The following is a 25,006-nucleotide window of genomic DNA, read 5'->3' as shown; positions in this document are numbered from 1 at the left end:
CTTTAAGAAGGTTCCCTTTGCATTTTTTTACATAAATATCATTGATACTGTTTTTAATTTAATTTTATATTATAAGCATGATTTCTTATCACCAAATATAGAAAATCCAAATAAAATGCATACATGTTACTAATATTTTTATTGAGATATACTTGACATTATATTAGTTTCAGGTATACAACATAATGATGCAATATTTTATATATTGATTATATGATTTATATATATGATTATCACAGTAACTCTGGTTACCATCTGTCAACATATACAGTTACAATTTTTTTCCTTGAGAACTTTTAAGACCTACTCCCAGCAACTTTCAAATACACAGTACAGTATTATTAACTATAGTCACCATTCTGTACAGTACATACCCATGACTTATTTATTTTATAACAGATGTTTGTATCTTTTGACACCTTCACCCATTTTACCCACTGCCCCTCCCATGCTCCTGGCAACCATCAAGCTGTTCTGTGTATCTATGAACTTGGTTTGTTTGCTTATTTGTTTTTTGTTCTTTTTTAAAAATTTCATATATATGTGAAATCATATAATATTGGTGTTTCTCTGTCTGATTTATTTCATTTAGCATAATACCCTCAATGTCCATCCATGTTGTTGCAAATAGCAAGATTTCCTTCTTTTGATGGATGAATAATATTCCACTGCCACTGCATATGTGTGTATGTATATGCATATACATGTATATATGGGTATATGTGTGTAAAATATATATATTATATATGTGTCTATAAAATATATATGTGTGTATAATATATATGTATTATATATATATATATATAAATATATATATATATATAAACACATATTGCTGGATATATGTAGTTCTATTTTTAATTTTTGAGGAACCTTCATATTATTTTCCATAGTGGTTGCACCAATTTATATCCCACCAACCAAAGTACACAAAGGTTCCTTTTGCTCCACATCCTTGCCAATACTTGTTGCTTCTTGTTAGTTAGTTATAAATAGTAATATTTAAATAATTATAATAGACATAATTATAATAAACATTAATTATTACTTGTTTTAGGTACTTTAAATTTATTTTATTTTTTTCTTTTAAGTTTTTATTTAAATTCCAGTTAGTTAACATACAGTGTAATATTAGTTTCAAGTGTACAATATAGTGATTCAACACTTTCATTCAACCACCGATGCTCAGCAGCACAAGTGCACTCCTTAATCCCCATCACCTAATTTAAACAGAAAATTAAGAAGCATTCCTTCAAGGCCACAGAATTCTTGACAATGATGATAAGTTTTGTTATCACTGGGAAGTGTAGCATTTCATTGTGAAACTCAATAAAATAATATCTTCATTTTAATGGCTTCCTATATGTGGATCATAGTCCATTTAACCAATTATTTAGTATTATTTTCTGTGTTTTAATGCTATAAACAACACTGTGAAGACCTTCTTTTTCTATATCACATTTTGTCCCTGTGTAATCATCTGCCTGGAATAGACAGAATATTGAGATTGCTCTTTCGGAAAGTAGACACATTTTTTAAAATTATAATACATATTGACAAATTGCCATTTAAGAAGGCTAAACAATTCATGGTCCCATTATCAGTGTATTAACATGTCAGTTTCCCTTCAGTATTGGCAATACAGATGTTATGGATTGAATTATGTCCCCTCAGAAGATATGTTGAAATCCTGACTCACAGTACATCTGTAAGTGACCTTATTTGAAAATAGGGTCATTGTAGATATAATTACATTATATCTCAAATTAGTTTTAGAAACATGATACAATGTACATCAGTAAAAAGGTGATTTAATGTATTAAATTCATTCACACCATTCAATACTATGCAGCTATAAGAAGGAATGAGGAAGTTCTTGATGTATCATTCAAAGGATATATCTATAGGATATATCGTTGAGTGAAAAAAAGCAAAGCACAGAACACTGAACAGTTGGGCATATATACTGGTATAGAGATAATATTTCTAGAATGATACACAAGAGGCTGTTAATTGTTTTTGTTGTTTTGGGTTTTTTTAAAGAATAGTGTAGAAATTAAAACTTTTTTAAAAAGATTTTATTTATTTTGAGAGAGATAGAACGTTAGCAGGGGGAGGGGCCAAGGGAGAGAATCTCAAGCAGGTTCTGCGTTGAGGACAAGGCCCACACAGTGCTCTATCCCACGACCTTGAGATCATGACCTGAGCCAAAGCCAAGAGTTGGACGCTTAACTTACTGAGCCACCCAGGCACCCCAAGAGGCTGTTAACTGTAGGAGGAGAAATGAGATGGGTGGTTTGGGCGCATCTATGGGAAGGAGACTTTTTGCTGTACACCCTTTGATACCCTTTGATTTAGGAACCATATTAATATTATTACCTCACATATATGTGTATTATTTTCATGTGATTATAAATTATGAACGTTCTTTTCTGAATTCTAAATATGTTCCTCCATGTGGCGTCCACCATATTAATGAAATGCTAGATCAGAGAAAGACCCACAATATGAATGTTCTGTTTTATATGAGTGGCTTTCTCTCTGAATGCTTTCAGTCCTTAGTATGAAGTACAGGTATACCTCAGAGATGCTGCCAGTTCAGTTTCAGACCAACAAAATAAAGTAAGTATTTCAAAAAAGTGAGTCAAGTGAATTTTTGGTTTCCCAGTGCATATAAAAGTTATGTTTACACTCTACTATAGTTTATTCAGTGTACAATAGCATTATGTTGAAAATTTTATATACCTTAATTTAAAAATACCTTATTCTCAAAAAGTGCTAACCATCACCTAAGCTTTCAGCAAGTCAGAATCAGTGATCACAGACTACCATAATAAATATAATAATAATGAAAAAGTTTGAAATATTGCAAGATTTACCAAAATGTAACACAGAGACACGAAGTGAGCAAATGCTTTTGGAAAACTGGCACTATAGACTTGTTTGACATATGGTTGCCACAAACGTTCAATTTGTAAAGACCCAGTATTGAGGTATTTACCCAAAGAAAACAACATTAGTTAGAAAGGACATATGCACCTCTATGTTCATTGCAGCATTATTTACAATAGTTAAGATATGGAAGCAAACTAAGTATCCACAGATAGACAAATGGATAAAGAAGATGTGATCTCTCTCTCTCTCTCTCTCTCACACACACACACACACACATACACACACAATGGAATATTACTCAGCCATAAAAAAACAGTGAAATCTTGCCATTTGAGACAACATGGATGGTGCTAGAAGGCATTATGCTAAGTGAAATAAGTCAGACAAAGACAAATACCATATGATTTCACTTACATGTGGAATCTAAAAACAAAAGAACAAACAAAAAATAGAAAAAGACTCATAAATACAGAAAACTGGTGGTTTCAGAGGAGAGATGGGCAAAATAGATGAAAGGGATTAAGAGGTACAAAATTCTAGTTATAAAAATAAATACATAATGAGGATGAAAGATAAAGCATAGGGAATATAGTTCACATTATTGTAATAACTTTGTGTAGTGACAGATGGTAACTACACTCATCGTGGTGGGCACTGTGTAGTGTATACTACTGTCAAATCACTCTATGGTATACTTGAAACTAATATAACACTGTATGTTAACTATACTTCAGTAAAATAAATAAATAATCAAGTATATAAAATAAGGTATGCCTGTAATTCTAAGCAGAGGGCTCCTCCTCTTTGCTCCAGATTCAAATATGTGTTAAATAAATGAATAAAAGTCCTTCAAATCTGTGTTTAGCTGTTCAAACCATTCCCTATTTCAGTACCCATTCCATTTTCTCTCATTTGGCAAATTATTGCATTAATTTTCTAAGTGGAGGATTTGGATATATGATCTTATTTTTCCATTCCTAGAAATTTGACCATTTGTTAGAATCACATTTTTATTACTGTCATTGTATATATTATCTTTCTAGACATGTAGCCTAGATAAATAAACAGAATATGAGAGAGTGAGACACAAAGACAAGTCAGAGCAATGGAGATGAAAAGAATAAAAAAGGCAAGATAAAAGTATAAGGAACAGAGAAATGGAATTGAAAAACAAACATGAATTTAAGAAAATATATCCACTCAGTATTATGAGTTAATTTGCCAAGCTATTTTAAAAATCTTGTGTCTTTCACAACCTTTGATACTAGCTAAATTGTGAATGTGTTTTACATCGCATTCTCAAATATTTCACATTTAACACAAATGGAACTTAATAGGCTGAAGTACAAAGGCAGAGGAAAATTCTGCAAACCACTTAAAGGGTCATCTTTCATAGTAAGACACAAAAAGAGAGGCAGCAAGGAGAGGGGGAATATAATGATCCACTTTATAAAAATATATTTAGTTATGTAAAGCATTTACTGAACTGTTCTGTATTTCTAATCCATAGATAAAAACTAATTTGTGAATACATATGCATTATATGTTTTATATTGTACCCTTGAATATTTCATACACAACACAGATGGTACTTAATAAGCTTAATAATAAGCTGAGACACAGGGTGGAAATATAATGGGGAAGTTGGAAAAAAAATCTTCCAATCTGATCAAAGCTTTGGTTCTTACTTTGGCAGAGAAGAGGATGTAAAAAGATACAAAACATCAGAGTTATATTTAAGAGAACCTAGTCAATTAATTAACACAATGGATTAATTTGCTAAGCTTTCTAAACATTTGCTTGCGATTTTCACCCACAGTAATTATCTTGGTTATGAATACCTGTGCTTGTGAAAAGGTGACTTTCTATGATCTCTTTGACTGTTTTACATTGGGCCCAGATCATCTGCAATACAAGAGCAGAAATGGGAAATCTTCCCAACCAAACAAAAGGCTTCAGTTCTCACTTAGGAGAATTCTTTTTGCCTCTGCTTCCCCTGGCATCCCAGCTTTATTGAGATATAATTGAAAAAACTGTATATATTTAAGGTGTACAATGTGATTTTATATATATATATATATATAGTCGTCAGCTATTAGTAGTTAAATTTCAGGGGAATCAAAAGTTATACATGGATTTTTGACTGTGCAGAGTGTTGGCATTCTCACTCCTAACCTTTGCATTGTTCAAAGGTCAATTGTATATAATAAAGTATCATTAACTATAATCATCATGCCGTACATTAGATTCTCAGAATTTATTCATCCTATAGCTGGAAGTTTGTACACTTTGATCAACATCTCCCCATTTCCCCCACCCCTCCACCCCTGGAAACCATTATTCTCCTTTGTTTCTATAAGTACAACTTTTTTTTAGATTCTACATGTAAATGATACCACACAGTATTTTTCTTTGGCTTATTTCACTTAGCATAATGTCTTTTAGTTTCATCTATGTTGTCAAAAATGGCAGGATTTTTTCATTTTTTTACAGCTGAGATAATACTCCATTGTGTGTGTGTGTAACTATATATCACATTTAATTTATTCATTCATCCATTGATGGACATTAGGTTGTTTCCATGTCTTGGCTATTGTGAATAATGCTGCAATGAATATAGGGGTGCAGATATCTCTTCTAGGTACTGATTTTTTCTTTTGGATGTATACCCAGAAGTGGGATTGCTGGATCATATGGTATTTCTAATTTTTTGAGAAACCTCCATACTAGTTTCCATAGTAGCTGTGCCAATTTATATCCCACCAATAATGCACAAAGTTTCCCTTTTCTCCACATCCTTCCAAACACTTGTTATCTCTTATCTTTTTGATGGTTACCATTCTATTAGGTGTGAGGTGATATCTCATTGTGGTTTTGATTTGCGTTTCCCTAATGATTAGTAACATTGAGCACATTTTCATGTACCTGTTGGCCATTTGTATGTCTTCAGAAAAATTCCATTCAGGTCCTTGTCCCATTTTTAATTGGATTGTTTTTGATTTTTTGATATTGAGTTGTAAGAGTTCTTTATATATTTTGGAGTATAATCTGTATCAAACATATGGTTTGCAAACATTTTTTATCATTCTGCAGGTTGTCTTTTCTTTTTATTAATTGTCTCCTTTGCTGTGAACATGTTTTTTAGTTTGATGCAGTCCCATTTGTTTATTTTAGCTTTTGTTGCCTGTGCTTTTATTAACAGGTCTACATTAAGTATTTAATTCATTTTGAGTTAATTTGCAAGATAGGGGTCAATTTTCATTCTTTTGCATGTGGATATCCAGTTTTCCCACCACCATTTATTGAAAAAACTATTCTTTCCCCATTCTGTATTCTTAGCATCCTTGTCAAATATTAGTTGACTATATACATGAGTTTATTTCTGAGTATTTTCTTATGTTCCATTCATCTACATGTCTGTTTTTATGCCAATACCATACTGTTTTGATTACTATAGCTTTGTAATATAACTTGAATCAGGAAGTGTGATGTCTCCATTTCTGTTTCGCTTTCTGAAAATTGTTTTGGCTATTCAGAGTCTTTTGTAGTTCAATAACATTTTAAGGTTGTTTTTCCCTACTTCTGTGAAAAAATGCTATTGGAATTTTGATCAGTGTTGCATTGACTCTATATCACTTTGGGTAATATGGACATTTTTGCAATATAAATTCTTCTAATTTATGAACATGGGATATCTTTTATTTGTGTCTTCAATTTCTTTCATCAATGTCTTATAGTTTTCAGTATACAGATCTTTCATCTCCTTGGTTAAATTTATTCCAAAGTATTTTATTATTTTTGATACTATTATAAATGGAATTTTTTTTAAAATTTCTTTTTCAGGTAGTTTGTTGTTAGTATATAGAAACACTACTGGGGCATCCTGGGTGGCTCAGTTAGTTAAGTGTCTGTCTTTGGCTCAGGTAATGATCCTGGAGTCCTGGGATGGAGCCCCTCACTGGGCTCCCTGCTCAGTGGGGAGTCTGCTTCTTCCTTTCTCTCTGCCCCTCTCCCTGCTTGTGCTCTCTCTCCCTCTTGCTTGCTCATTTTCTATCTCTCAACTAAATAAATAAAACCTTTAAAAAAATAAAAAAATAAATTAAAATAGAAACACTACTAACTTCGTATGTTAATTTTGTATCCTGCAATTTTACTGAATTTGTTGATTAGTTGTAAAGGGTTTTGTTTTTTGTGTTTTTTTGTGTTTGTGTGTAGTCTTTAGGATAGTTGTAAGCCTGTCATATATGGACTTTTTTATGTTGAGGTATATTTCTTCTATACCCAATTTGTTGAGTTTTTATCATGAATGAATGCTGAATTTTGTTAAATTCTTTTTTGCATCTATTGAAATTATCATTTGATTTTTTTCTTTCATTCTATTAATGTGATGTATCACATTTTTTGAATTGCAAATGTTGAACCATTCTTGCATCCCATTCTTTTAAAGCGCTGTTGAATTTGGCTTGTCAGTATTTGTTGAGAATTTCTGTGCCTGTATTCTTCAGGGATATTGGCCTGTACAGTTGACCTTTGAACAACACAAGTTTGAACTGCATGATTCCACTTATATGTGGATGTTTTTCAATAAATACATTGGAAAAATGTTTGGATATTTATAACAATTTGAGGAAACTCACAGATGAACCACATAGCCTAGAAATATCAAAAAAATAGGATAAGTTTGATATGTCATGAAAGCATAAATTATGTAGATACTAGTCTATTTTATTATTCACCAGCACAAAATATTCAAAATCTATTATAAAAAGTTCAAACTTATCAAGTTATGCATGTATACACAGATGGCCCATGGCACCATTCACAGTTGAGAGAAATGTAAACAAATGTAAAGACGTAGTTTTAAATCATAACTGCATAAAATTAACCACAGTACATACTGCACTACATTAAGAATTTTATAGCCACCTCCTGTTGCTATTGTAGTGAGATCAAGTATTGTGAGTATCTACTTAGAACATTGTGTGATGCTAATCATCTCCCTGTGAGCAGTTCATCTCTTCAGTAAATTGTGTATCACAGTAAAAAGTGATCTCTCATGGTTCTTGCATATTTTTCATCATGTTTAGTGCAATACCATGAAACTTGAATAATGCCATGGAAACCATACAAAGTGCCACTAGTGATTCTGGGAGTGCTCCCAAGAAGCAGAGAAAAGTCGTGATATTATAAGAAAAAGTTTAATTGCTTGATATGTACCATAGATTGAGGTCTAGAGCTGAAGTTTCCTACCATTTCGAGGTAAATAAATCCAGCATAAGGACCATTATTAAAAAAGGAAATTCATGAAGTTATCACTGCAACTACATCTACAGGTATAAAAACCTTGTACTTTTTGTGAAATACCATTTTTTCATTGAAAATGCAGCTTTTATGTGGGTGCAGGATTGCTATAAAAAAAGGTATATATATATATAGACTCTAATATGAATCAAGAAAAAGTGAAGTCATTATACGACAATTTAAAGTAAAAGGAATCTAAAGTTGGGGAACTTAATACCAGCAAAGGATGGTTTGATACTTTTGAAAGAGTTTTTTTTCCCTTTTTTTATTATGTTAGTCACCATATAGTACATCATTAGTTTTTGATGTAGTGTTCCATGATTCATTATTTGCGCAAAACAGACAGTGCTCATTACAACACGTGCCCTCCTTAATAACCATCACTGAGCTAATCTATCCCTCCACCCCCTCCCCTCTGAAACCCTCAGATTGTTTCCCAGACTCCATAGTCTCTCAAGGTTCATCTCCCCCTCTGATTTCCCCCCCTTCAGTTTTCCCTCCCTTCCCCTAATGTCCTCCATTCTATTCCTTATGTTCCACATATGAGTGAAACCACATGATAATTGTCTTTCTCTGCTTGACTTATTTCACTTAGCATAATCCCCTCTGGTTCCATCCATGTCGATGCAAATTGTGGGTATTCATCCTTTCTGATGGCTGAATAATATTCCATTGTATATATGGATCACATTTTCATTATCCATTCATCTGTTGAAGGTCATCTCAGCTCCTTCCACAGTTTGGCTATTGTGAACATTGCTGCTATGAACACTGGGGTGTGTATGTCCCTTCTTTTCATTACATCTGTATCTTTGGGGAAAAACAGCTTTTGCCAACCAAAAGGCAGCAGATAAGTTCCCAGACACCATTAAAAAATCATCAAGGAAAAAAGATATCTGTCTGAACAGGTTTCTAATGCAGATGGAAGTGCCCTATACTGGGGAAAATGCCACAAAAGACACTTATTAGTAAGGAAGAGAAGTGAATGCCAGGACTTAAGGAAAGGAAGGACAGACTAACTCTACTGTTGTGTGTAAATGTAGTCAGGTTTATGATCAGGACTGCCCTTATCTATAAAACTGCTAACCCTCCAACCTTGAAGGGAAAAGATAAACACCAGCTGCCAGTCTTTTTGTTGTTCAACAAGAAGGCCTGGACAATGCAAACACTTTTTCTGGATTGGTTCCATCAATATTTTGTCCCTGAGGTCAGGAAGTATCTTGTCAGTAAGAGATTGCCTTTTGAAGTTCTTTTGATATTGGGCAATGCAACTGGCCACCCAGAAACCCATAAGTTCAATACCAAAAGTACTGAAGTGGTCTACTTACCCCCAAACATAACACCTCTAATTCAGCCTCTGCATCAGGAGGTCACAAGGACCTTTAAGTTTCATTATACATGGTACTCTATGTAAAAGATCATCAACCCTATGCAGGAGAACCCCAATATAGAGAACAACATGAAAACCTGGAGGGATTGTAACACTTAAGATGCCATCATTGTTACAGAACAAGCCATGACAGCCATCAAGTCTGAATAAATTCCTGCTGGAGAAAACTGTGTCCAGATGTTGTGCATGACTTCACATGATGTATGATAGAACCAAAGAAATAATGAAAGAGATTGTGATATGGTAAAAAATAAAAGTGGGGATTGAAGGGTTTCAAGATACTGATCTTGGAGAAATTCGGGAGCTAACAGACACCACATCTGAAGAATTAATAGAAGACAACTTGATGGAGATGAGTGCTTCTGAACCAATGCCAGACAATGAGGAAGAAGATGTAGAAGTTGTGCCAGAAAACAAATTGACATTAGACAATATGGAAGAAGAAGGATTTGAATTATTCAAGACAGCTTTTGACATTTTTTTATGACATGGACCCTTCTATGATATGGGCACTGAAACTAAACCAAGTGGTGGAAGAAGGATTGGTGCCATATAAAAATGTTTTTAGAGAAATGAGAAAGCAAAAACAAGTCAGACAGACATTACGGTGTATTTTTGTAAAGTTATGCTGAGTGTGACTGTCTCTCCTCCCTCCCTCTATCTCCTCCACCACTTCTATCTCTGCCACCCCTGAGACAGCAAGACCAATTCCTGCTCTTCTTCCTCCACCCACTCAACCGGAAGACAAGGAGGATGAAGACCTTTACGATAATTCAGTTCCACTTAATGAATAGTAAATAATCATCATGGCATACAGTTAATAAACTTATTATCTGTTGTGTGTTTGTGTCCTCATATGAATATCTAATAACTGTACCACAAGAATTGTATGAGACATTTTTGTGTCATCATCACCACCTAAATATTCATTATGAAGAACATCATGTGTGAGACTTGTATGGAAGTGAATATGTGATCCTTACATAGGCATAAAGTGAGTGATATTTAATATAAAAATTAATAATGTCTTTTGTTTTATAACTTTGCTTTCAAAGAATTACATTACCATACAGTAATTCTCTCTTCTAATTGGAGACAATGCTTATCAGCCTATCATAACGGGCAAGTGTTTTTCTTAAAGTAACAATGTTTCCAATACCATATTATGAATATGAATGTAATACTGTATGCCATAAAAATTTTATGACGATTCATTCATCAGTCTATGGGCTAAGCCACCATGAAGCAATTATATTGATTATACGAGGCTACCATAAAGCAATCATATTGCTGCTTCTTTGATATCAAAGCATGAATTGTTATATTTGTAAATAAATATTAATTTGTTTTTCACATATTTTCATTTTTGATGTCTAATGTCAGTAACGTGTATAGCATTTACAGTGTTTTGTATTATATAAGACAATATTGATGTAGGTACTAACAGATGGTTTGTCTTATAAATAGATGAGGTAAACTTACAGTATCAATAAATACAGTACCATAAATGTATTTTCTCTTCCTTATGATTTTCTTAATAACATTTTCTTTTTCCTAACTTTATTGTAAGAATATAGTATATGATACTTATAACATACAAAATGTGTGTTAATCCACTGTTATTGGTAAGGCTTCTGGTAAACAGTAGGTTATTAGTAGTTAAGTTTTGGGGGAGTCAGAAGTTATAGGCAGATTTTCCATTGTGTGGGTCTTTGGTGCCACTAACCCCAGCATTGTTTAAGAGTCAGCTGTAATTTTCTTTAATTCTAAATCTATCTGGTTTTGGTGTCAGGGCAATTCTAGCCTTCTAAAATGAGTTTGGAAGCATTTTCTCCTTTTCAATTTTTTGGAAGATTTTAAGGAAGACTGGCATTTATTCTTCTTTAAATGTTTGGTTACCCATGAAGGTATTTTGTCCTGGGCTTTTCTTTGTTGGTAGGTGCTAATTACTGATTATATCTCCTTGCACCATATTGATCTGTTTAGATTTTCTATTCATGATTCAGTGGTCCATGCTCCACTGTTCAGCAGGGCCACAGGGGGCCTCTGTTGCATGCGGGACTAGCTACTTGCAGTAGCTGGGTACCACACTGTTTTGAAACACAGGTTAACCCTGGCATGTTCTACTGCTTGGGGGCAGGGATCCCCAGGTATTACAGTGGGCCTGTTTCAACTCACAGAAGTCACCATTTTGGTGGTTGGAGTGCCATGACCCCCTTACCCCTCTCAGCAGTACAGCCAGGGGTTTTGACCTGTGGAGGTCTCCATTTTGGTAGTTGGGGGTAACCATGACCCCCAGGCAGGATAGCCAGAGTGTTTTACACCTGTAGAGGTCTCCATTTTGTTGGGTGAGGGCACCAGGACACCAAGCGGTATGATGATCCTTTTGTCTAGACTACCACCATTGGGTAAGGCCTCTGCTGGAGTTGTGTTGTTGGTCCAAACTCTGCTGTTGGGCAGTACCTCTGCCTGTACTCATCTGTTTGCCAGAGCTGCAGGCTGCTTTGAGAGGTTGGGTTTCCTGTACAGTTGGGGACAGACTGCTGGCTAGACTCTGATCTGGCAAATTTGCTAGCAGGACCTGGTATCACCGCTGAGATCCAAGCACAGATGGCTGTAAGTTTCACCACCACCCCTTCTTTGTTACTAGTTGACCCCAAATGGTCTAGCCCTGTTGATTCCCCCAGTATTCCCCATGAGGCAAGGGGGGAATGCTCTGGAATGCTGGGGGAAACGGGATATCTGCCTTAGGCTCTCCATTTACCACTAGAGAAACCATAGACCCAGAGGAACCCTCTAGGTGCTACATTGGGCTGGCCTGGGAGAGGGAAGTAGGTGGTGAAGTGAAGCCACTTCTCTTACATTTCTAACGTGGCTTTTCTTGGATTTTGTGCTCCAAGAGGGTGATTTAGTTTTACTCCCTGGTTCTGGGATTTTCACAAAGGTATTATTGTCTGTAAATAGTTGCTAATCCATGTATTTGTGATGGGATACCTGAGCCAGGGATGTCCTACTTCACCATCTCCTCATTTTAGGCATGCTCTTTGCTTCTTTGGAAATGAGATAGGAAAACAGAAATTGAAAGAAAGAGGCTAGAAAAAAAGATTAAAGAAAATATATTCAGTTATTTAAAACAAATGCTTGATTTGATAATTTTTTGAAAAGTCCACTTGCTTTGTCTTTCAGATATACAAAATATAATTAATTTATGAATATTTGTTATATATTTTATATATCAAATATTCCACATGATCATATATCTCCCTGTGTGTGTCTGCCTTCCTTTTGTACGAACATCAGTCATAGTGGATTAGGGACCATCTTACTCCAGTATGACCTCATCTTAATTAATTATACCTGCAACAACCTTTTTTTCTCAAGAAGGTTACATTCTGAAGCACTCATGGTTAGGACTTCACCATATCTTTCTGGGAGACACAATTCAACCCATAAAAGTAGGAAACCTAGGCAGAAGATATTTCTTAAATTTTTTTATTTATTTGAGAGAGAGGGGGAGAGATGAAGGGCAGAGACAAAATGCTCAAAGTTGTTTGGCATATAATAAGAGCTAAATAAGTGTTCATTCTTGTTTTAGAGTGGGGTGATACAGGCCAGCCCACATTTTGCTATATGAACTTTTGGTTCTAACTCTATGAGTCCACTCAAACAGCAGAGCATTGTGGTTAAATTGCATAAGCTGTGGAACTAACCCATGTGGCCTTGAATTCAGACTCCACTGCTTAGTAGCTGGATAACCTTGTAAAATTCCTCAATCTCTCTTTGCCTCAGTTTCTTGGACTATAAAATGAGGATAACAGTGGTATCCACCTTATAACATTGTTATAAACAGTAAGTATTTTAAGACGTTAAATGTTAAAGTGCCAGAAGAGTGCCAATCACATAGCAAATGCTGTAGATGAGACTGTTATTTATTATTATTTAAGACACTTATTTATTTGAATGAATCTGTGTCAAAATTGCTCTGAGCAAGCTGTGTTGGTATAGTGTTAGCATATATTTTTGCATAAAAATGCACTACTTCATGATTATTAAAGAGATCTGGTTATGTGAACCGGGGAGGTGCTGGAATGTCTTGTTTTGAATATAAGATTAAAGAACTTAGTGAACTGAATTGGGACCCACCTTGATTTAACAATGTTTAGTCAGCTATATATTGCCTAATTTTTCTCTCTCCAGGAGAATATGTCGTCATGACAACTCACTTCCATCTCAAGCGAAAAATTGGCTACTTTGTGATCCAGACCTACTTGCCATGTATCATGACTGTCATTCTGTCACAAGTGTCTTTCTGGCTCAACAGAGAGTCTGTCCCTGCCCGCACGGTCTTTGGTGAGTGTTGTTTTATGGAGAATGAGCAGATGAAGGCATTGGCAAAGTCTTATGATGGACTGTCGTAGTAGGTATAAGGAGAGTGGATGCGAGCAATGCCTGGGCCCAGCATTAGTAATTGAGTCATCAGATCCTGGTGTTTCAAGCAACTGAATTCTTAAGAAAAAGGTGGGAAAAGAGTGTTGGAGTAGTAAGGTTACTAAAATGCTTCTTTTCTCAGTCAGGTTTGCTTCAGGAACTGGGGAGGGACTGAGCCTTCGGTGAAAAAGAGGAAATTAGTGGGCAGAGCTGGAAAAGGTGACAAGTGGGAAACTAAGTTGACAACAGAGAAGTGGATTGGGTGCTTTTTTATGATCCATTTTTTTTTTTGTATCTGACATTGCTGTTTCTCCTCTAGCTTTTTTGAAAGTACAAATTATCAGTAAAGGCTACACAAAGTTTGAAGGATTTTTCAATAGTACCTACAATCAGGGAAATTTTCTTTAATAGAAAGTTACTGATGTCTAAAAAGAGATTTGTATATCATTAGCATTTTTCTCTGGGAGACTTAAAACATATAAAACATTTTCTGCCTGTTTTCCCCACTGTAAAAAATTTTAGGAGACAAATATTCACTCTTTTTGGTCTACTAAACTGCCTCCATGGCAGTGGTAACTGTGAGGCACATACTACATACCCACACAGAAGGCCGATATTTCCTACCAATATCCTGAAGCTATACTATGTAGTTAAAATAGTAAATGATGTTTTAGAAAGAAGCAGCATTTTAGGTCAGGTAGAAGAAATTGTAGTAGAGAAAGAGCAAGAGTAACCTGTAAAGTAGGGGGGGAAAAACAAGAAAGGTGTGATATCATGGAAATCAAGAGGAGAATGTTTCAAGAAGCAGGGAATAATCATCTGGTGTAAATTCTGTGTTTTTAGGCAAGATGCAGATGGAAACTGTATGGTGATATGCTTTGTTGTTAGTGATCTTGAACAGTTCTAGTGAAGTGGAGGGAGCAGAATGTATATAGGAGTCAACAATTCTTAAAAATATAACAAACTACATACCCTGAAAAGTCTTCCTCTACAAAATCCTAGAAAAGTTAGATAAAACATAGAAAACATTCTTTTTAAATATGTGGGCTGCTAGAAATTAAAGGAAATACTCAGGGACCCAAATGGAAGAGGGAACTAAAAATTAGAGTGTTAATCACATGAACTGATACTGTTATAGCTGGAAAATGGACTACTAGTCTTGGTAAATAAGATTTTGAGTTTTAAGTTTACACAAGAAAGGCTTTGAGCCTGAGTGAAGTTTAGGATTAGAACTAGGGCTGTGGTAGACTAAATAATAGCTCCCAAATATATTCATGTCCTGATCTCTGGAACTTGTGAATGTTACCTTATGTGGCAAAAGGGGTGTTGAAAATGTGCACTAAGGATCTTGTGATGGAGCGATTATCCTGGATTATATGGCTAATAAATATAAATCACAAGTGTCCTTATAAGAGGTAGGCAAAAAGGTATTTGACTACAGAGTAAAAGGCGATGTGATGAAGGAAGCTGAAGAGATTTGAATATGCTATGCTGTTGGGTTTAAAAGAGGAGGAAGGGGCCCATAAAACTGCCAGACTTCTGGCCTCCAAAAGTGTAAGAAAAAAATATTTGTGTTACTTTAAGCCACTAAATTTGTGGTAATTTTTTACATAAACCATGGGAAATGAATACAAGGATTCATCCCATAAATCCAATACCACTGAAGGATTATGCCCTAGAAAAAGCACTAGAAAAATACAGTAATCAGGATGCCCGGGTGGCTCAGTCGGTTAGGCATCTGTCTTTGGCTCAGGCCATGATCCCAGGGTCCTGGGATTGAGTCCTGCAGTGGGCTCTTTGCTCAACGGGGAGCCTGCTTCTCCTGCTGCCTGCCACTTCCCCTGCTCGTGTTCACTCTCTCTCTCTCTCTCTGACAAATAAATGAATACAATCTTTAAAAGAAAAATACAGTAATCAGTGCAAGGAGACAATAAAGCATAATGTCTGTTTTGGCCTGGGTTCTGTGTAAAATGTAGGATTCCTTAAGAATTTATTTTTTAATTTAAACTTGGGTTCACATGAGTTTAGAGTTCATAGTTAACACTAACTGCATTGATGTAAGAACCTCCAACATAAAACATTAATTCAAAAAATGATTGCAGACTTTTTATAAAAGAAAAAAGAGCCAAGAATAGCCAATATCCTCCTAAATAAGAACAAAGTGGGGGTACCTGGGTGGCTCAGTTGGTTAAGCATCTGACTTGATTTTGGCTCAAGTCATGGTCTCAGGGTGGTGAAAGTGAGCCCGTGTTGGGCTCCACACTCAATAGGGAGTCTGCTGGAGATTCTCCACCTTCCCCCTCTCTGCTTGCATTCTCTCTCTCTCTCTCTCTAAAATAAATAAATAAATCTTTTTAAAAAAAAGAACAAAGTGAAGAGACTTGCCCCCCAAGATGTCAAAAATGATTAAAAAGCTATAGAAATTTAGAGTGTATGTTATAGGCACAAAGGAAAGAAAAATAAACACTATAGAGAAAGTAAAGATAGACCCACATATATAAAAACTTGATTTATGACAGAGGTGGCATTGCAGAGAATTAACTGGAGATTGATTATAGGCTTAAATATAGAAGCTAAAAATGTCATGCTCTTAGAACTAAATATAAGACAATGTCTTTGTAACCTTTGGAAGGCAGAAACTCCTTAGTATACAAAAAAAAATAAGTGAAGAATAAAACAATAAATTGGACGTCATCAAGATTAAAAATTACCAGTCATCAAAGAATAACAGTAAGAGAACAAAAAGGCAAGCAATAGACTAGAAGAATATATTTTATATATGTACAGATTGACAAAGCATCTATTTGAAAAATATAAAGAGATCCTTAAATTCAATGATAAAAATACAAAGAATCTAATTTTAAAAATTGGAAAAATACATGAACAGACATTTCACTGATATGTAAATGCCCCATAAGAACATGAAAAGATATTTAACATCATTTTATATCAGGAAAATATAAATTAAAACTACATGGAGACATCACTTTATAAACACTAGAGTGGCTAAAATTAAAGAGACTGACAATTCCAAATATTTGTGAAGTTGAGGAACACATGGAATTCTCATACACTGCTGGTGAGGATGTAAAATGGTACAACCACATAGGAAAAACAGTTTGGCTATTTCTTATAAAGTTAATACATTAATGCTAAAATCTAGGTGTTTCACTTCATACCCAAGTGAAATGAAAATATATATAAAAGGCTTATACAAGAATGGTCATGAATAATTACTTTATTCATAAAATCCCAAACTGGAAAATATCCAGATATACATCAACAAGTGAATGGGTGTTTATATTATGGTGTATTCATACAGTGCATTGACAACCATTGATTCACATAACAGTATAAGTGAATCTAAAAAATTATGTCAAACTAAGAAGCCAGACACAAAATAGTATATAATATATGATTTCATTTACATGAAATTCTAAGACAGACAAAAAACTAAGCTACGGTGTTAGAAACCAAAGCTCTGGGGCAGTGGATTGTTTGAAAATGAGTATAAGGGCATTTGTTGGTTTGGTAGAATATTCTATATCTTCATTGGGGTAGTAGTTATACAACTGTGTACATTTGCCCAAGCAATTTGAAATGTACAATTTCTGTTTTATTGTATATAATTTATAACTCAATTAAAAAATATTGACCTACTAAAACTCCAGATATTTGAGTTATCAAACTTTCAAATAGCTATGATGAACACGTTTAAGCAGGTGAAACTAACATGATAATTCTATCATAGACAGTGTGTTTGTGTTGAGAGAAAGAGCACATGAGAGAGTAAGCACAGTGGAAATTCTAAAACTTGAAAATATAGATAAAAACTCAGTGGTTTAGATACAATTGAAGGGAAAACCTGTGAACTGAAAAAATATTTAGAATGAGGCCCAGGGGCACCTGGGTGGCTCAGTTGTTGAGTGTCTGCCTTCGGCTCAGGTGTAATCCCAGCGTTCTGGGATTGAGCCCTGCATCAGGCTCCCTGCTCAGCAGGAAGCCTGCTTCTCCCTCTCCCACTCCCCCTGCTTGTGTTCCCTCTCTCACTGCCTCTCTCTCTGTCAAATAAATAAATAAAATCTTTATTTAAAAAAAAAAGAAATAGAATGAGGCCCAGAGAGAAACAGTATATGATTTATTGAAAAGGTCTATCACAGAAGTAATTCGATTCCTAGAAGAAAACTGAGAGATGGTATAGAAGCAATTTTTGAAGAGACAGTGGCTGAATCCTGTCCAAGCCTGATAAAGGACATAAAGGCACAGTTATGAAAAGCTCTATGAACCCAAGTAGGATAATTAAAAAACAAACAGAGACACATTATAGTGCAACTTTTGGAAACAAACAAACAAAAAGAGAGAGCCAGGAATCTTTAAAGTAGCCCAGAAAAAAGTACATTGCCTTTAAAGTAATAATAAACAGACTACCCTGACTTCAACAGAAACAATAAGTACCCTTTCAGACAAAAAACAAACTAAAAATTCATTATCATCAAACCCTCACTAAAGGGAGTTCTTCAAGCAAAGGGAAAATTATCCGAGAAGGAAGGTTTAAAATGAATTTTAAAAGTGAAAATAATAACTATATGGGAAATGCTAAATGACTATTGAATGTATAAAATGATAATAGTGGCTTATTGGACATACAATATATTTAGAGTAAAAGACTGGACCATAATGTAGTGTATATAAGTTGAGATGGAGATAAAATGTTCCAAGGACTTTCATTGTCAAGGAAATGTGTTAAGGTACCAATTAATATTTAATTTTCATAAGTCAATTGTTCATGCTGACTGAAACCCATACATCTAATGGGAATGTTAAATGGTACAAACACTTTAGAAAACTGGCAGTCTCCTATAGTTAAACACATGCTTATAATATAATCATGTATTTCCACCCCTAGGTGTTTACTAAGGAAAATGAAAACATATGATCATACAAAGACTTAGATGTAAATCTTCCCAGCAGCTTTATTCATAATAGTTGAACATTGGAAACAGTCCAGATGTCCATTAATAGGTGAATGGATAAACAAATTGTTATATCAATGCAGTGGAATGTTAGTCTGAAATTAACAGTAATGAACTAAAGATAAGTGCAACAACATGAATGAACCTAAAGAAAACTATGCTGAGTGAGGAAAGCCAGACACTAATGAGTACATACTGTATAATATGTATGAAACTCTAGGGGGGAAAAATCTAACCAAGAAAGTAGAAGAGTGGTTACCTGGGAACAAGGAGGGGATGGAATGGTCTCAAAGGAAACTTTGGGTTGATGGAAGTATTCTATAGACAATACCTATGAGAAAGGCTGAAGAGGGATATTACCAGATGGTAGAAATCTCACAGAAGCACAGATTACCATAAGACTATGATAGTGCAATTTCTAAGGAATACTAGAGATCAAGGAGAATATGTACCTCTATCTGTTGAGTTCTTGATTCTGAATGATCAACCATGTTTTGAGAACAGAAACTAGTACACTCAGTATGAGAGTCAGGTTTTAGTTAAGATCAAAAGAGGTTGTGCATTTGAAGAAGAGGTTGAGAATATAGGTGAATCTGCTGGTCATAGAGCAGCAGACTTGGAGAGTTAGGAGAGTTTGGGAGAAAGGGGTTGTAAGAAGAAATGGGTGACTGGGTCATATTCAGTAATGTACTACTACTGGATTTAGGCTTTATTTGCTATTCTCTTTCCAGCTTCTTTAGGTTGTGTATTTGAGACTTTTCTTGTTTCTTGAGAAAGGCCTGTATTGCTATATACTTCCCTCTTAGGACTGCCTTTGCTTCAACCCAAAGTTTCTGAACTCTCATGTTTCCATTTTCATTTTCATTTGTTACTATGTATATATATATATTTTAGTTCTTCTTGTGGCACCTGGGTGGCTCAGTCAGTTAAGCATCTGCCTTCAGCTCTAGTCATGATACCAGGGTCCTGGGATTGAGCCCCACATTGGGCTTTTCCTTTCCCTCTGGCTGTCGCTTTCCCTGCTTGTACTCACTCTCTCTCTCTCTGTGTCAAATAAATAAATAAAATCTTAAATAAATAAACAAACAAACAAATAAGTAATTATTTCTTTAATTTTCTGGCTGACCCATTCAATCTTTAGTAGGATGTTCTTTAACCTCTGTATATTTGTGGTCCTTCCAATTTTTTTTATCATAGTTGACTTCAAGTTTTAAAGCACTGTGGTCTAAAATATGCACAGAATAATATCAATCATTTTTGTAGTGATAGAGACCTGATTTGTGACCCAGTACGTGATCTATTCTGGAGAATGTTCCATGTGCTCTTGAGAAGAATGTGGATTCTACTGCTTTGAGATGAAATGCTCTGAATATATCTGTTAAGTCCATCTGGTCCAGTGTGTCATTCAAAGCCCTTGTTTCCTTGTTGATCTTCATTTGAGATGACCTGTCCATTGATGTCAGTAGGGTGTAAAATTCCCCTTCTATTATTGTATTATTAGCAATGTGTTTCTTTAATTTTGTTATTAATGGATTTATTTATTTGGCTGCTTCCATGTTAGGGGCATAAATATTTATAATTGTTAGATCTTGTTGGATAAGACCCTTTTATTATGATATAGTGTCCTTCTTATCTCTTATTACAATCTTTGGTTTAAAATCTAATTTGTCTGATGTAAGGTTTCTTTTGATGCCCATTTGCATGATAAATGGTTCTCCACCCCCTCACTTTCAATCTGGTGGTATCTTTGGGTCTAAAATGATTTTCTTCTAAGCAGCATATTGATGGGGCTTTTTTTTAAAATCCATTTTGATACCCTGTATCTTTTGATTGGAGCATTTAGTCCATTTACATTCAGAGTAATTACTGAAAGATAATGAAGTTAGTGCCATTGTATTACCTGTAAGGTCACTGTTCCTATAGATTGTCTCTGTTCCTTTCTGGTCTTTGTTATGTTTGGGCACTCTCTTCACTGATAGGATCCCCTTTAATATTTCTTGCAGGGCTGGTTAATGTTCACTAATTCCTTTAGTTTTTGTTTATACTGGAAACTATCTCTTCTTCTATACTTACTGCCAGCCTTGCTGGATACAATATTTTTGGCTGCATATTTTTTCCATTTAGCACATCAAATATATCATGCCTGACCTTTCTGGCCTGCCAGGTCTCTATGGACAGGTCTGCTGTCAGCTTTATGTGTCGTCTACACTTGTATGTTAAGGACCTCTTGTCCCAAGCTACTTTCACGACTTTCTCTTTTTCTTTGAAATTTCGAAGTTTCACTATTATATTTCAAGGTGTTTTTATTGATTTTGGGGTGGGGGTTCTTTGTGACTCCTGGACTTGAAAGTCTGTTTCCTCCCTCAGGTCAGGGAAGTTCTCAGCTGTAGTTTATTCAAATAAGCCTTCTGTCCCTCTCTTCTGCTCTTCATCTTCAGGGACCCTTATTATCCAGATATTATTTCACTTTATGGAATTGCTGAATTCTCGAAGTCTCCCTTCATGATCCAGTTTTTGTGTTTCTTCTTTTCCACTTCTTTATTTTCCATCATTTTGTTTTTTATATTGCTGACTCTCTCTTCTGCCTCATTAATCCTTGCTGTTAAATCCTCTATTTATGACTGCCTCTCAGTAATAGCATTTATAATTTTGACCCCATTAGATTTTTAGTTCTTTTATTTCTGTAGTAACGGATTCTCTAGTGTCTTTTATGCTTTTTCCAAGCCCAGCTACTATCTTTATAATCGTTTTAAATTCTATTTCAGACATTTTACTTATATCCCTATTAATTAAATCCCTGGCAGTGAGTATTACCTTCTGTTCTTTCTTCTGGGGTAATTTCTCTGTCTAGTCATTGTGTCCAGAAAAGAAAGGAGGATAGAAAAAAAACAAAAGAAAAGAAACCAAGAAAAACAGCAATAACAACAACAGCAATAGCAACAAAACCTTTAGGAAATGTTTCTTGTGTATGCTGTGTACACTCTGCTGTTGTGTTTTGCCGGCTCTTTCCAACTGGTCCTTCCTCCACAGAGTTGCTACTTGCATGTAGTGGGGAGTGTTCGGACCTCTATGTAGGTGTGCTTTGATTTCTTTGTCAAGATAAGCCTCACATGTGCCACATTCTCTCCATCCAAGAACATCTTCCTCATTGTTTAAAATAGTTGAATGTTGGTCTAGTTGTATTTGAAGGACAAGGCAAGTTCATGGCCCCCTACTGCTTGGCCAGCTTAACTCCGCCACTCTGCTTGCTTTTCTATATGATATATCTCACCACATTAGAACTTCTTCCATGCCCAACTTGACCGAGACCAACATTCACCATCCTCTTGAGCATGCTAACACTAAGAAAGAGGGTCTAACTACTCACTCCTCCTGAAGTCTAGATGTCTTTGGGTACAACAATTAGCTTTGTCAAAATTCTAGGGTATAGAGACTGTAGGAAATATTCATAGATGGGGAGAATGGGGCACAGAGAGATGAAGTAACACACCCAAGATACAAAACAAGTAAGTGGCAGAGCTCAGGACTTCTAATTTCTAGTGTAGATATTTGAGGCTAGAATACTATTGATAACTATTATAAAATTATTTTTATAATAATATTTTTTATTATATTATGTTAATCAGTACATCCCTAGTTTTTGATGTAAAGTTCCATGATTCATTAGTTGCATATAACACCCAGTACACCATGCAAAACATGCCCTCCTTACTACCCATCACCAGCCTATCCCATTCCCCCACCCCCCTCCACTCTGAAGCCCTCAGTTTGTTTCTCAGAGTCCATAGTCTCCCATGCTTCACTCCCCCTTCTGATTACCCCCCTTTCTTTATCCCTTTCTTCCCCTACCAATCCTCCTACTTCTTATGTTCCATAGATGAGAGAAACCATATGAAAATTGTCTTTCTCTGCTTGACGTATTTTGCTTAGCATTATCTCCTCCAGTGCCGTCCATGTTGCAGCAAATGTTGAGAAATCATTCTTTTTGATAGCTGAGTAATATTTCATTGTATATATGGACCACATCTTCTTAATCCAGTCTTCTGTTGAAGGGCATCTCGGCTCCTTCCACGATTTAGCTATTGTGGACAATGCTGCTATGAACATTGGGGTGCATATGGCCCTTCTCTTCACTACGTCTGTATCTTTGGGGTAAACACCCAGTAGTGTAATGGCTGGGTCATAGGGTAGCTCAATTTTTAACTTTTGAAGGGACCTCCACACTGTTTTCCAGAGTGGCTGTGCCAACTTGCATTCCCACCAAAAATGTAGGAGGGATCCCCTTTCTCCACATCCTCTCCAACAATTGTTGTTTCTTGCCTTGTCTATTTTTGCCATTCTACCTGGCGTAAGGTGGTATCTCTGTGTGGTTTGGATTTGAATTTCCTTGATGGTTAATGATTTGAACACTTTTTCATGTGTCCATTAGCCATTTGTATGTCTTCATTGGAAAAGTGTCTGTTCATATCTTCTGCCCATTTTATGATTTGTTTATTTGTTTCTCATGTATTGAGTTTGAGAAGTTCTTTGTAGATCTTGGATCTGTAGTGTCATTTGCAAATATATTCTCCCATTCCGTGGGCTGCCTCTTAGTTTTTCTGACTGTTTCCTTGGCTGTGCAGAAGCTTTTTATCTTGATGAAGTCCCACAAGTTCATTTTTTCTTTTGTTTCTCTTGCCTTTGGAGATGTGTCATGAAAAAGGTTGCTGTGGCTGATGTCAAAGAGGTTGCTGCCTATGTTCTCCTCTAGGATTTTGATGGATTCCTGTCTCACATCGAGGTCTTTCATCCATTTGGAGTTTATTTTTGTGTATGGTGTGAGATAGTGGTCAAGTTTCATTCTTTTGCATGTAGCTGTCCAATTTTCCCAGCACCATTTATTGAAGAGACTGTCTTTTTCCCACCGGATGTTTTTTCCTGCTTTATCAAATATTAGTTGCCCAAAGAGCCGAGGGTCCATTTCTGGGTTCTCTATTCTGTTCCATTGGTCTATGTGTCTGTTTTTGTGCCAGTACCATGCTGTCTTTGTGATCACAGCTTTGTAGTACAGCTCGAAATCCGGCATTGTGATGCCCCCAGCTTTGTTTTTCCTTTTCAACAGTTCCTTGGAGATTCGGGGCCTTTTCTGTTTCCATACAAATTTAAGGACTGTTTGTTCCAGTTCTTTGAAAAATGTCCTTGGTAATCCTTGGTGATTCGTGGTCGTTTCTGGATCCACAGAAATTTAAGGGCTGTTTGTTCCACTTCTTTGAAAAATGTCCTTGGTATTTTGATCGGGATAGCATTGAAAGAGTAGATTGCTCTGGGTAGCATGGACATTTTAACTATGTTAATCCTTCTGATCCATGAGCATGGAATATTTTTCCATCTTTTTGTGTCTTCCTCAATGTCTTTCAAGAGTGATTTGTAGTTTCTAGAATATAGGTCCTTTACGTCTCTGGTTAAGTTAATTCCAAGATAACGTATGATTTTTGGTGCAATTGTAAATGGAATGGATTCCGTAATTTCTCTTTCTTCAGTCTCATTGTTCGTGTATAGAAATGCAACTGATTTCTGAGCACTGATTTTGTATCCCGCCACATTACTGAATTGCTCTATAAGTTCTAGTAGTTTGGCAGTGGATTCTTTTGGGTTTTCCATATGGAGAATCATGTCATCTGCAAAGAGAGACAGTTTGACTTCTTCTTTGCCAATTTGGATACTTTTTATCCCTTTTTGTTGTCTGATTCCTGTTGTAGGGACTTCTAGTACTATGCTGAATAATAATGGTGAGGGTGGGCATTCTTGTCGTGTTCTTGATCTTAAGGAAAAGGCTTCCAGCTTTTCCCTGTTTGAATGATATTTTCTGTAGGCGTTTCATAGATGGTTTTTATGAAATTGAGGAAGGTACCCTCTATCCCTACACTCTGAAGGGTTTTAATCAGGAAAGGATGTTGTATTTGGTCAAATGCTTTTTCTGCATCAAATGAGAGGATCATATGATTCTTGGCTTTTTTCTTGTTGATATGATCTATCACAC

At 35.5% G+C, this 25,006-nt stretch overlaps 1 protein-coding gene across 1 annotated transcript in view; it reads left to right on the top strand.

The window, feature by feature from the left end:
- Nucleotides 1–25,006, top strand: part of GABRA3 (gamma-aminobutyric acid type A receptor subunit alpha3) — a 151,816-nt gene that overhangs the window by 88,928 nt on the left and 37,882 nt on the right. The window contains exon 5 of the mRNA XM_008685641.2: nt 13,784–13,936. Within this exon, the coding sequence (XP_008683863.1) occupies nt 13,784–13,936 (153 nt within the window). The remainder of the gene's footprint in view (nt 1–13,783; nt 13,937–25,006) is intronic.

Source organism: Ursus maritimus, assembly GCF_017311325.1.
Source record: "Ursus maritimus isolate PB19 chromosome X unlocalized genomic scaffold, ASM1731132v1 scaffold_X1, whole genome shotgun sequence".
Classification (NCBI taxonomy): Eukaryota; Metazoa; Chordata; class Mammalia; order Carnivora; family Ursidae; genus Ursus; species Ursus maritimus.
Note: the sequence above shows the minus strand (reverse complement) of the source record. Positions and strands in the feature narration are given on the sequence as shown.